This window comes from Gorilla gorilla, chromosome 20 (assembly GCF_029281585.2).
Source record: "Gorilla gorilla gorilla isolate KB3781 chromosome 20, NHGRI_mGorGor1-v2.1_pri, whole genome shotgun sequence".
NCBI classification, from domain to species: domain Eukaryota; kingdom Metazoa; phylum Chordata; class Mammalia; order Primates; family Hominidae; genus Gorilla; species Gorilla gorilla.
Window position 1 is genome coordinate 69,585,985 of NC_073244.2, and position 14,247 is coordinate 69,600,231.

The following is a 14,247-nucleotide window of genomic DNA, read 5'->3' on the forward strand; positions in this document are numbered from 1 at the left end:
TTTTTTGGTGTCAACTCAATTATCACCTTCAAGAAAGCCACCCACATCCAACTTATCTGAATGGGCAGTGTCCTCAGCCTTCAGTTTAAACATTTCCAACTCTGTCCTCAATACAACTGCCATTCCCTCACATTCTCCCCTTCATATCCCCTATTATTTTCATCACTACTTAGAACAACTTCTGGCATTTGTTATTTATGTTTGTCTGTTTTTTTACCATTCTAGATTCAGTTTCCAGGTAGAATGTGGACTTGGCAAATTCTACAAAACCAGACCAATATTTTCAAGGCTTGACCTGGGAGGAGAGAATGGTGTATTTGGGTGGTATGAGCAGAGGAAAAAACTTTTTCTCAGTATTTTCAGTCATTTTCTGGTGAGTCAGTGTTCAGCAGAGCAAGGACATCCAGGTAAGTCTCAAAGATGTGGTATCAATGGAAGAGTAGATTATTGTAGTGGTTAGGAATAGCTGTACTCTTGAGTAGTTGGTGATCCTGGCTCCTTAGTTCCACTGGAGCTTCCGAAGAGTTTATAATCACCAAGCCAGCATCTGCTGGGATGGTGTCTTTGAGCATAAGACTATGTTTGGGCAATAACAGGACATAGGGCTGCTTACCTGTTGTAGAGCAGAACTGCTCTTCTGAAATATTAGTCTCCTTCCTCGTTGAGGAAATGGTTATATTTTCCCATCCTGTGGCCTCATCTCCCTGCTTACTTTTCCTTATAAGGATAGTTCAGATGGGTTAGTCTTGGCTCTCTAGCTGAGGTGACCAGACTTCAAGTGTCTGAGGACCAGGTAGCCATCTCCACGGAAGTCCAGAGTTTCCAGAGCTGCTGGGTGGTGACTTCTTCCGTTAAGCTCTAACCTTGGGAAGGGCAGGAGATGTCATCAAAATTTGTTTAGTTGGTTACAGCCCTCAGCCTTCCCTCATTCCCTGCAGCTGCTCATGTGTTGAGGGTTGACTCGTGATTAGACCCTGAGGTGCATCTGCTTTTCATGCCATCTTGGGTGGGTTAGACTTCCCAAACACAGAGGAATGTGCTTGCCAGCCCTGAAGGAGATATGGCCAAAGGTAGAGTCTTGGACTCAAACTTTGATGTTCCCACTCCTTATAGACATGTAAATATTCCTAAAGGTTGGAAATAAAAATAGATTCCAGAAGTTAGAGAGAAAACATATAGACCCAGCATATGTTGCTTTTAAAAAATAAAATAGCTTCATGGGATTTTTTTTGTGAATTCAGTGAGATATAAGTGAATTTCTTATGTAGATAATGATTTTACCTAAACCAAATAATTAAATAGTCTACTTGGTCCTCACCAGTCATGTTATTTGCAATTCTACATATGAGCCTGCTTTAGTGGGTTGTCTCTTCCTGTGATAAAATTAAAATGTCTACATATACTCTTTATTTCAAAACTATCACACAATTCACTACAACTTTCAAAAGAGGTATAGTTTGTTTTTTAATTAAAACCACATCTGTGAAACAACCAATAGTGATAAAACATAGTTCCTTTTTTTTTTAATTTATTTTTTTGAGACAGAGTCTTGCTCTGTCACCCAGGCCGGAGTGCAGTGGCACAATCTCAGCTCACTGCAACCTCTCCCTCCTAGGTTCAAGTGATCTTCTGCCTCAGCCTCCCGAGTAGCTGGGATTACAGTCACCTGCCCCCACGCCTGGCTAAAAAATATAGTTCCTAGGCATCCTCTCTTTTCACATCACCTCACATGCCTGATACACCCCATTAAGCTAACATTTGCATGACATTTTTGTTAATCATTTTGATAATCATTCTATAAATGTCTTTATAGTTTTATTACATACATATATTTTCCTAAATGATATACTGTTTCTTATTTCCAGATTCTGAATTTTCTATACATTTTACACTGTATGGGTGACTAGATTCTATAATATGTTTTTTAGGTTTGTCCACAAAGGTTCCTGTCATGATGGTCAGCTAATTTCCATAATCTATTAGATGATTAATCCAGAATCTACTCTTCTAATAGATGTTCTCAAGGAAGTGAAACATTTATTCCTGTGCTTGGTTTCAGAAGGAGGATATTATTTACATATTGTCCCACTCCCGTCATGGATTCATCTCTCCTCACTCTTCTCCTCCCCTCCCTTCCATATGCCACATAATGGTCTAACTGAAATAACTAATGCCATAGCTGCCATGGAAGGGGTAAAGAGCTTGTGTCTCTCTCTATTGTACCATGTTCTCAATCCCAATATTGACTCCCCTCCTCCTTTTCAGAGTCAAGTAGTACTGAACACCCAGTTCCAGAAAGCTCCAAGAAGGAGGGAAGGCTTCATTTTCTCTTGTCCTCATAAGTCACTCCAATGCTGTGTTGAAATTGATCATTATTCAGCCAACAGATGGAAGGGGCAGGAAAAGAAGTATGGAAATTAGATTGACACGAGGGGACTAGATTCAATGGGAATGGCTGTAGTGGGACAACACATAATAAAGGGTTGACATCTTTTTTTTTATCAATAGTTGTGTGTTGTAAACAACAGTCTAGCATTCTACCCACCTGTGAGGAACTGGCTTTATATTTGGAAATGGAAGAGCAGTGGGAACATGGAGCATAAAGGGATGAAGGAGAGAAATGGAGGGGGAGTTGCCTTATGGGTTTGCCGCCTATTGTTGTGCCTGTACACCAATGTTGGGTCTTTGAGGAAGGAAAGAGCACAAATGAGCATGGGATAAAGGAGGAAAGTAAATCCTTGGGCTCCCATACTCTCTCATCACCTACATCCAGAATTCAGAGCCTTTTCTTATTATCATACATCAGGCATTGCTTGGCCACCGTTAATTTTAATATTGGGTGTCCTTTTGTCAAAGGAAATTTGGGGATCTGTACGTGGCTCTGCCCAGAGAAACCTCTTTACTGTGGCCCTGAACATCCTCTTCAATTCCTTCAAAAGAAGGAAAGATTGGGGTATCAGCTGCAGGAAACTGAAATCCAGGCCCATCTCCAAAAACAGCAGTTTCTGGATGAGTCCGAGAGAAGTTCTCAACCCTAATTTCTCCTCCATCTCGTATTCCGTTATCTCCATCTCCAGCATTATCTCCATCTCCATCTCCATCTCCATCATCATCTCCATCTCCGTCTCCATCTCCATGTCCATCTCCATCATCATCTATCATCTCCAATCTCCATCTCCGAAGTTAGGCCCACTTCCTGGAAGTTTGGAGCCATGGGAACTACATTGCCCAAAAGGTGCAGCGCCGCGAGGCGGCGATCCCTGACCAATGAAAAGAGGTCTGCCCGAGCGTGCGACACGCAATGGGCGGGACTTCCGGCGTCTCCCTTTGGTGTTCACTTTCGCGACTCTCAGGTGAACTAGCCTGCGCTGAGGCGACCGGCGGCGGAAGGCACGGTGGCGACGCACGCTGTTCTCGCCGCCCACAGGCGGGTCTGAGGCTCGGTGGCGGCGCCCAGGGTGGCCCGGGCCCTCTCCTCGGTCATTGTCTCCCCTCCAGCTCTACTCACAGGCTCCGATGGCGGCGGCCGCCCTGAGGGACCCCGCTCAGGTGAGCGCCGCGTCCTCCTGTCCTCCCCCGAATCCTAAAGCCCTTTGAGGGCCGCTTGCTCAGGTCCCCGGGTGCAGAACTGTGGGGCGTTCGTGGGCGGGGTCCCGTTTCTGACACGCAGTGTGATGGGGTGGCAATGGAGGGCAAGGGGCCCGGCTCGCAAAGATGTGAGGCGCATTCAGCGAGTCCCGAACCTGAGGCCTCCTGGTGTCTGTAGTGGGCAGCTTGGGAAGGGACGAGGCGCGTGTCGAGCGACAGCCCGAGCAGCTGCGCTTTCATCCTCAGGGGGCCACAGTGGCCGCGGAGGGCTGGAGACAGAAGAGTGACACGATCTGTTTCTCAAAGTTTGCCAAAGGCCCCTCAAGGCAAAACAGACGGGTGGGGGTGAGGCGGGTGAAGACAGACCTGTGAGTAGGTAAATTCAGTAGACTAGTGGAGAGTCTACTGGGACTGGGCCACAGAGGAGGGGAAGTGATCAGATCTTGGATGGATTTCAAAAACTGAACAGATGGGAATTCCTGTTGCATCAGATGTGACTGAAAGAAAGTAGGGAATGAAGAGCCATTCTGGATTTTTATTTGTATTTTTGTTTTTTCCTGAATATCAGGAAGGATGGAGATGGGTAAGGCTGTGCAGGGAGTAGGTTTTGGACATGGTAATCCTGAGATGACCCAGAGTGGAGGTGTCGTGTCCACATGGGCAGCTTGCTCACTCACATCTGAAAGTTTGGGGAGGGATCTGGGCTGGAGATATGGTAGATATGGGCTGGTTGGGTAGAGGCCTGGACTAGGGTAAGGCCTGGGGCTCCTATTTAGGAGGGAGAATCTTAAGGTTCCCTTTCAGATGGGCCTTAAGGTGAGAGAAGGGAGAGATGGCCCTGTAGGACGGGGCTGCCTCTATAGCATGGAGTTTTGTGGTCAGAAGTGGTTCTGTCTGGTGTCTGCAGGAATGGAGGGTTATAGAGTATGAAGACCCAGGACTGCATGGAGACTGCAGTGTTGGGTAGTATATAGTTTGCCACTCCAGGCTCAGCAGTTCCTCATGTACAGTCCGTATGGAGAAAAGGAAAGGTCAGCCAGGCTGGTGGAGCAGCCTCTTTGGTGCCTAAGTTTCCCTAGCCGTCAGCACAGGAGGGATGATCAACTGCTCCAGTAGAAGGGCTCTCAGCAGGATGGTCTTCAGGGGAGTATATAGCAGGCAGCCAGGTTGCCAGAAGGAATGGTATTTGCTCAGGTTTCTCAGACCCGGGTCCCAGTTTATTAACTTGTGAATTTATGAGGTAAGTATTTAAGCACTAATTGATCATAGTTCATATACACACAGGGGCAAATAAAACAACACGGATTTATTAAGTTAAACTGATGTAAGCACTTCATAATTGGTTGTAAAGTTAGTATACTGGAAAGTATTTGATTAAAATAAAGCACCTTAAGTATCACATTCTTAATTTAAAAGTAAGTTTAAGAAACCCATATTTTCTTTTTCTTTCTTTCTTTCTTTTTTTTTTTTTTTTTTGAGACAGAATTTCGCTTTTGTTGCCCAGGCTAAACTGCAATGGTGCAATCTCTGCTCACTGCAACCTCTGCCTCCCTGGTTCAAGCGATTCCCCTACCTCAGCCTCCTGAGTAGCTGGGATTACAGGCATGCACCACCACGCTCGGCTAATTTTTATATTTTTAGTAGAGACGAGGTTTCACCATGTTAGCCAGGCTGGTCTCAAACTCCTGACCTTAGACGATCTGCCCACCTCGGCCTCCCAAAGCATTGGGATTACAGGTGTGAGCCACTGCGCCTAGCCAGAAACCCACATTTTGAAAACCTACCAGTTTATGTGCACTGAAAATGTTGACAGAAGCATTAATTATGTGTACAGTAAGAGTTGATACTTAGTCGTAGACACGTAAGAATGAGTTTGATACAAACAATCGTCCTATTGAGTAAATACTATTATTATTGCCACGTTGCAGATGGCAACACCAAGGCACAGGGAAGTTGAGCACTTTTCCAAGGGCACACAACAGATATGAGGCATCACTAAGAACCAAAGCCCAGATTGTAGATAGTCAGGCACACCTGACTCCAGGCTAGACGAGTGGGCTTGGATGATCCTTTGGCAACATCACTGTCCGGTTCTCATGGTCTCGATTTTCCATAGGTTCCTGTGGCTGCAGAGTTGCTTACATACCATGAGGAGGTAAGTGGAGGATGTCTCAGGTCCTCACCCTCCTGCACTCCTACCTACATGGTCTTCAGAATTATGGTGTCTTGAGGCTCCTTGCTGGCTATTCTCCCTACCCTTCCATTTGAGTTCCCTGGAAGATGGTCACACAAAGTCAGGGCCCTGAGTTCAGACTATATATTATTATTATTATTTTCACTTAAGACAGAGTTTTGCTCTTGTTGCCCAGGCTGGAGTGCAAAGGTGCGATCTTGGCTCACTGCAACCTCTGGCTCCTGGGTTCAAGCAATTCTCCTGTCTGAGCCTCCCGAGTAGCTGGGATTACAGGCACGCGCCACCACACCAGCTAATTTTGTATTTTTGGTAGAGACAGGTTTCTCCACGTTGGTTAGGTTGGTCTCAAACTCCCGACCTCAGATGATCCGCCCGCCTTGGCCTTCTAAAGTGCTGGGATTACAGGCGTGAGCCACCATGCCCAGCCCAGACTATGTATTCTGTGGAGAGGTTCTCATTTCTGGCAACCAATGACAGGAGGTTTAGAAGGCATAGTGATCAACATTAGAAAATACATGGAGGTAAGGTTGAGCTGGGAATGCTTAGGCAACCTCAGATCTCCATTATGTCTGGGGGAAGCATCAGCGGGTATAAGGCAAACATGAAGTGGTTGGCTGAAGAGCTGAGCTGAGGTGTCCGGATATGTGTGCAATTCCAAGTAGCTAAAGATGAAGCAAGAAAAAGAGCCAAGGAGGGAGGCCTTCAAAGTGGGGCTGAGGATTGGCCCTGGCAGTCAGTGCCATTGGGGATCTGGGACGGCATGGAGTTCTGATTGTATTTGGTAAGTGCCCTCTGGATGCCATTTGTAGACTGGCATGTGGTGACACTAGGAGAAGCACATGAGGTGATGTAGGGGGTAGTGGTTGTGGTACAAAGTATGTGCACATTCTAATAAGTGTAAACAGATGTCCCCAGGACCTTGTACTGGGGGCTTCAGGGAGAACACTGACACAAATTTGATTGTATTTGAGAAACACAATCTAGGGGATCCAAGGTAAGTTGTCTGGCAAGAGAAGAGTAGGACTCTGCATACCATGCCCAGAGCTGAGATGGACTTTATCTGCCTACCTGCCTGTTGTTGCTCAGTGGGAGCATGAGGAGAGAGTGGGCATCAGTGGTTCTGGGGCAGGGTCTCTCCTCTGAGATGGAGATTAAGGAAGAGGGTGAGCAGGGGTGGATGTTTAGGGGGATGCCTAAATTCCCCAGTAAGGAGACCGCAGATAAACTCAACTCTGTCCATCTTAGCAGGGCTATGTGACCTTTGAGGACGTGGCTGTCTACTTCTCCCAGGAGGAATGGAGATTGCTTGATGATGCTCAGAGGCTCCTCTACTGCAATGTGATGCTGGAGAACTTTACACTTCTGGCCTCTCTGGGTAAGGTTCTCACACCCCACCCCAGCATCCTGAGCTGGGCTTGGCTTTTCCTCCTTTTCCTAGGGAGAGGTGTGTTCTTCCCAAAGCTGAACTGTGGGCACTCATTCCTTCTCCAGTATCCTGAAGTAGCTATTGTAATAGGCCTGGGCTGTGTATACTACCACCTTCTCTCCCCGAGCTGCCCCACAGCTGTGCAGGAAAGGGTTTGGGGGTCAGGAGTCTTGCAGTCAGCTTGATGGATCTTATCCCTGGTGGCCTCTCTGTGGCCTGGTGACACTGTGCAGATCTGTGGTAGTTCTTTTCCCCTACATTCTGCCTGCCTCCTCTAGCCAACATACCTGGGTGTCGGTCTGTGCCAGCAATTGAGTCACCAATGTGATTGCTGTTTGACTGGGTTGTTCCTGCAAGACCCTCCTCCAAGGTTCTTTCTGTACTATTTTGTTTTCTTTCCTGTGGTCCATGATGAGATAAGTCATTCTGGCTCAGTGCTGCCACTCACCTGTCGTTTTCCTTAGGACTTGCATCTTCTAAGACCCATGAAATAACCCAGCTGGAGTCATGGGAGGAGCCCTTCATGCCTGCTTGGGAAGTTGTGACTTCAGCCATAGCGAGAGGTAGTTGGTGGGTGGAGCTCAGGGAGGTGTGAACTCAGGGATGGATTCATATCATACCAGTGGGCCCAGATATTTTGATACCAAGGCAAGGGGTCATCGCTGATTTCTATCTTTTCTTCCTCGGTCACCCATTTATATCTATTCTGATATTTGACCCAGAGCCATTCCCCACCTCTCTGTCCTCCATGTTTCACCCAATCATCAGCAGAACCCTTCAGCAGTGGCTTTCACTGAATGTGTGGTGAGGTGGATGCTTATCCTTGCATAGTCCTTGAGCATCAGCTATTTGGTTGCAGTTGGTTTTTTCTGGACCTGGACATAACCTTCTGTGCCATGTTCCTGTGTCTCCAGCAGCCAAAGTCCTGTGGAAAGCCATTTGCAGAGGATTGTGTTGGGGACACTGCCTCTCCTCCCTGTGCTATACCCCATCCTTGCATCCTTGGTGCTCATGAGGCCTCCCCAAATCCTTGAGATGGCCAGATTCAGCACTGCACAGCAGGCCCTTCTCTGCTGAGAGCTAGCCCTCTTTATTTCTGCCAGCAGCCCCAGGCACTAATTACTGGGTGTGTTAGACACATTTGTGAGAGTGCTGCCTCCTCACACCAAAGTCTACATTTACTTCAACATTTCTCTTCTGTCAGGTTGTTGGCATGGAGCCGAGGCTGAGGAGGCTCCTGAGCAGATTGCTTCTGTAGGACTGCTCAGTTCAAACGTTCAGCAACATCAGAAGCAGCACTGTGGAGAGAAACCCTTAAAAAGACAAGAGGGCAGGGTCCCAGTTTTGAGGAGTTGCAAAGTTCACCTATCAGAGAAGTCCTTGCAAAGCAGGGAGGTTGGGAAGGCCCTCCTGATCAGCTCAGGTGTTCTCAAGCACCAGGTGACTCACACAGGAGAGAAGTCACATAGGAGCTCCAAAAGTAGGGAGGTCTTTCATGCTGGAAAAAGGCATTACAAATGCAGTGAATGTGGGAAAGCCTTTGGTCAGAAATATTTACTTGTTCAGCACCAGAGACTACATGCTGGGAAAAAGACATATGAATGCAGTGAATGTGGGAAGTTATTTAGAGATATGTCCAACCTTTTTATACACCAAATAGTTCACACTGGAGAAAGGCCTTATGGGTGTAGTGATTGTGGAAAATCCTTTAGCCGTAATGCTCACCTCATTGAACACCAGAGAGTTCACACTGGAGAAAAGCCTTTTACATGCAGTGAATGTGGAAAAGCTTTCAGGCATAATTCCACACTTGTTCAGCATCACAAAATCCACACTGGAGTAAGGCCTTATGAGTGCTGTGAATGTGGGAAATTGTTTAGTTTCAACTCCAGCCTCATGAAACATCGGAGAGTTCACACTGGAGAAAGACCTTATAAGTGCAGTGAATGTGGAAAATTCTATAGCCACAAGTCCAACCTTATCAAACATTGGCGTGTTCACACTGGAGAAAGGCCTTACAAGTGCAGCGACTGTGGGAAATTTTTTACCCAATGCTCAAGCCTCATGCAACATCAAAAAGTTCACACTGGAGAAAAGCCTTTTAAGTGCAATGAATGTGGGAGATTCTTTAGAGAGAATTCCACCCTTGTTAGACATCAGAGGGTTCACACTGGAGCAAAGCCTTATGAGTGCAGGGAATGTGGGAAATTTTTTAGCCAAAGCTCAACCCTCATGCAACATCGAAAAGTTCACATTGGAGAAAAGCCTTTTAAGTGCAATGAATGTGGGAGATTGTTTAGAGGGAATTCCAGCCTTGTTAAACATCAGAGGGTTCACACTGGAGCAAAGCCTTATGAGTGCAGGGAATGTGGGAAGTTTTTTCGCCACAACTCCAGTCTTTTTAAACATCAAAGGATTCACACTGGAGAAATGCAGTGATTGTGTGAAATCCTTTAGCCAGCGTTTCAACCTCATTCAACACCAGAAAGCTCACAATGGAAAAAATCTTGAAGGTAACAGATGGAAATCCGTTAGCCACACCTCCAGTCTCATTCAACACTGGACAGTTTACAATGTGGACAATGTAGTGAATATGGAAAAAGGTTTCAGCCAAAGGCCTAACCCTATTCAACACCAGAAAGTTTAGACTGGAGAAAGGCCTTAGGGTGGCAGGTTATGTACTGTCTCTGAATCAATATGACCTCACTTAATACAGAAACTCTGAGGATGGCCTTTATGAGGGAGCTGGCAATTGAACATCATTCATCTAAATATGCACACTGGAGGCAAGATGAGAATTCCTGACAGATTGTCCCTCCTGAGAAGACATCCCTCTGCCTTGGAGCTCCAGAGAGAGGGAGCCCTGTATTCTTGGCTGTACCCGTCGAATGGAGTTTTGATCTCACTGAGTTTGGAGTTGGGGGAGGAAAGGAGTGGTCTTGGTTCAGATGTGACTCACTTTTGCTGTTCTTGTGAATGTTAGATCTTCTTTAATAAATATTTATTTGCCGTACACCCTTATGACCATTTCCAGAGAGTGAATTGTGTTTTTATAATTTTCACCCTTTTGGCTGTGTAACAGGTCTGCAAAGCTCCTCATTCAGTTATTCTGTAAGTTGATCCAAATGTTTGAAATTTTAAGAACTTGCCAAATTGTGTTCTAAATGGTTAGCATTTCATATTTCCTCCTGGAATATATTAGATTTTCCATTTCTTCACATTACTGACAGTTTATATGTGTAGAAGTCATAGGCTATTCATTTTAGCCATGTTACTAAGTGTGAAGTAGTATTTCATTGTAGTTCTCAATTTGTATTTTTCCGATGACTCAGTTTTGAGCATTTTTTAATGTGTTTACTTGTCACCCATATATCTTCTTTAGTCAAATGTCTGTTGGTATTTTTTGCCTGTTTTTTAAAACATTTGGTTGGTTACAAGTTCTTAATATTTCTGGAGACAAATTCTTTATTTGATATAAGCATTGTCAATATTTTCTCATGGTCCGTGGCTTTTGTTTTCTTTTCTTTTTTAAAATTTAGAGATGAGGTCGTGCTATGTTGCACAGACTAGTCTCTAACTCCTGGCCTCAAGTGATCATCCTGCCTCAGCCTCCCAAAGTGCTGGGATTACAGGCATGAGCCACCATGCTTGGCCTTGTTTTCAGTTCTTAACAGTATCTTTCCTAGAGCAGATTGTCTTAATTTTATGAAGCCCAATTTATCCATTTGTTATTTTATTCATTGTGTATTTGGTGTTGCATCCTCTTACTATACCATATCTTTGCCTATAAATAAAAGCCTTGACTGAGTGCGGTGGCTCACCCCTGTAATCCCAACACTTTGGGAGGCCAAGGCGGGTGGATCACGAGGTCAGGAGATCGAGACCATCCTGGCTAACACAGTGAAACTCCCTCTCAACTAAAAATACAAAAAATTAGCTGGGCGTGGTGGTGGGCGCCTGTAGTCCCAGCTATCCTGGAGGCTGAGGCAGGAGAATGGCATGAGCCCGGGAGGCGGAGGTTGCAGTGAGCCGAGATTGCGCCACTGCACTCCAGCCTGGGGCACAAAGCCAGACTCTGTCTCAAAAAAAAAAAAAAAAAAAAAAAAAAAGCCTTATGTGAGTATGCTACTGTAATCTTATGAATCTTTTTAAATATCCAACTTCTGAAATATTTGTAGGTTTAACTACAGATAAATAATTCAATATATAGATAAATGTGTACATATTCCCTATCTTTACTAAGAGCCTAGCAAGCCATGGCATTCCAGTAGTTTTGAGCACATTTAATACCCAGTTATTGGTTTATATAATTTTTTAATAAAAGGAACCAGAACTCCTTAGAGAAGAGGGTGTTTTCAAGTTGTGGCAGAAAAGGTACAACATGATTTGAGGAAATACTGCATTGGAAAATAAATGTTCACAGAATAATGTTGACATATTAGCTTTTTATTGCTATCCTGACAAATCACCACAAACTTATGGTTTAAACAACACAAATATAACAGAAGTCTCACTAGGTTAAAATCAAAGTGTTGGCATGATTATGTTCCTTTCTAGAGTCTCAGGGAGGATCTGTTTCTTGCTTATTTCACTTAGCATATTTAAGTTCTTCGTGGTTGTAGGACTGAGATTCCTTTTTCTTGATGGCATCAGCTGAGGGTCATCCCTAGAATATGTAAGAACTTTTATGAAATATTAAAGGAAGTTGTAATACCAATTGTATACAAACTCTTCCAAGAGGACAAAGGTTCAAAGAATTCTGGACTATATGAAAGTTAGCATTAACAGGACACTAAAGCAGGCGATGACATTAAACAAAACTATAGACCAATAATCACATGAATATAGACACAGAGCCTTAAGAAAATTTTAGCAAATTGAGGCACTCGTCCTTCAGATCACCTCCTTGGGTCTCTTCCAAGCATACTTGCCTTTCTTTCTTGTTCTAAAGCCTTTTTAAATAAACTTGCACTCATGCTAAAACAAAACAAAAAGACATTTAGCAAATTGAATCCAGCCATATACAAACAGTAATAAATCATAACCTAGTGAGGTTTATCAAGAATACAAGTTTGATTCAACAATTCAAACTCTTTATTAATCTATATTAGCAGACTAAAATGAAAATCTCAAAATGTAATAAAAGCATTTTACAAAATTCAAAACTAGGTTATGATACATGCAACAAATTAAACAAGATGGTGATTTCTTCCACCTGATACAGCACATCTATGAAAAACAGCTAACAGCACATTTGATATATATGTGATCAAATATTTGATAAGCTGATTTTCCCCAACATTAGGAATAACATAAATATGTCAACATTCATCACTTCTCATTAAAAAAAAATCTAATGATTGTAAAGGCAGAACACAAACTGTCAGTATTTACATATGACATGATAATGTTGAAAATTCGAAATTATCTAAAAAGCTACTAGATCTAATAATTGAGTTTAGCAAGGTCCTAAGATAAAAAGGCCAGTGTATAAAAAGTAGGTGTCTATACTAGGTTGGTATATAGCTAGCAAATACATGCTTGGCAACTGAAAAAATACACTTCACAATAGCATAAAAATATGAAATATTTAGAAATAAATTTAACAAAACATGTTCAAGAACTTTAAGACATTCCTGAGAGACATTAAAAAGGCATAAATAAATGACACAAGAAGTTCCTGAATCTGAGACTTAATACTTTTAAGTTGTCAGTTTTCTTTTAACTATCCTAATAAAAACCTAATCTTTTAAATAAAAATTTACAAATGTATTCTAAAAAGTTACATGGAAATACAAAGGGCCTGGACAAATTGCCAAAACAATTTTATAAATAAGAATAAGTTTGAAAATCTTTATGACTTCAGGACATATAAACGTACAGTAATTGAGAGTACAGTATTAGCTAAAGGACAGACATAGAGATGAACAGAAGAGAATAGAGAACCCAGAAATACACTCACACAACACTCTATTGTCAATCTCTTTTCAACAAAGTTGCAAAAGTAGTAAAACAACTTCAGAAAACAGTGTAGCAGCTTTAAAGGTAGCATAAGCTTACCATATAGTTTAGGAATCTTACCTATTGGGATATCCCGAAGAGAACAAAAGCATATGTTCTAGAAATACTTACGCTTGCATGCTCAGCAGTTTTATTTATAAAACCCAAACACCAGAATTTATTTTTAAAGCACACACACACATACACACACACACAAACTAAAATTTCCGTGAACAGAAGAATGAATAATCAATTAAGGTATATCTTAACATAAAATACCATTCAACAACATAAAAGAATAAACTATGAATACAAGTAAAAATATCATAGATAAATCTGAAAATCCCTGAGCTAAGTGGAAGAAGCCAGACACAAAAGTTGACATACAGTATGATTCGATTTATATGAAATGAAGAAGCTGCAAAACTAGAGTAAAAGAATGCAGATCACTGGTTATTGAGCCTGCGGTCTGAGGGGGAAGGTTCTGACTGAAAGAGTACAGGAAAACGTTATCAGGCAATGGTAATTTTCTCTATCATGACTGTGTTGGTGGTTTCATGACAGTATAGCTGACCCTTAAATAACACAGGTTTGAAATGCACAGGTCTAATTATATGTGAATGTTTTTCAATAAATATATTGGAAAAAATTTTTGAATATTTGAGACAATTTCAAAAAACCAGAATTCATTGAAATAGGTATGCCAAGAATGCATAACACAAAATATATGTAGGTTCTATTTTATCATTACAAAACCAGAGCGATATTTTCTTTTCTTTTTTTTTTTTTTTTTTTTTTTTTTGAGACGGAGTCTCTCCCTGTCGCCCAGGCTGGAGTGCAGTGGCATGAACTCCACTCACTGCAAGCTCCACCTCCCGGGTTCATGCCATTCTCCCGTCTCAGCCTCCCGAGTAGCTGGGACTACAGGCACCTGCCACCACACCCGGCTAATTTTTTGTATTTTTTAGTACAGACGGGGTTTCACCGTGTTAGCCAGGATAGTCTCGATCTCCTGACCTTGTGATCCACCCGCCTCGGC

General features: G+C 43.1%; 1 protein-coding gene across 9 annotated transcripts in view; it reads left to right on the top strand.

Moving 5' to 3' along the window:
- Positions 1-10,229, top strand: part of LOC115930105 (zinc finger protein 419) — a 58,442-nt gene extending 48,213 nt beyond the window's left edge. The window contains exons 3-8 of one of the 9 annotated variants that reach the window (XM_019015813.4): positions 226-407; positions 3,078-3,549; positions 5,705-5,743; positions 7,028-7,157; positions 7,673-7,771; positions 8,413-10,229. In XM_019015813.4, coding sequence (XP_018871358.3) covers positions 3,517-3,549; positions 5,705-5,743; positions 7,028-7,157; positions 7,673-7,771; positions 8,413-9,647 — 1,536 coding nt within the window. In that variant the 5' untranslated portion in view covers positions 226-407; positions 3,078-3,516 and the 3' untranslated portion in view covers positions 9,648-10,229. The other 8 variants (XM_055370777.1, XM_063701699.1, XM_031004572.3 and 5 more) reach the window with 8 other exon arrangements.
- The last annotated feature ends 4,018 nt before the right edge of the window (positions 10,230-14,247 follow it).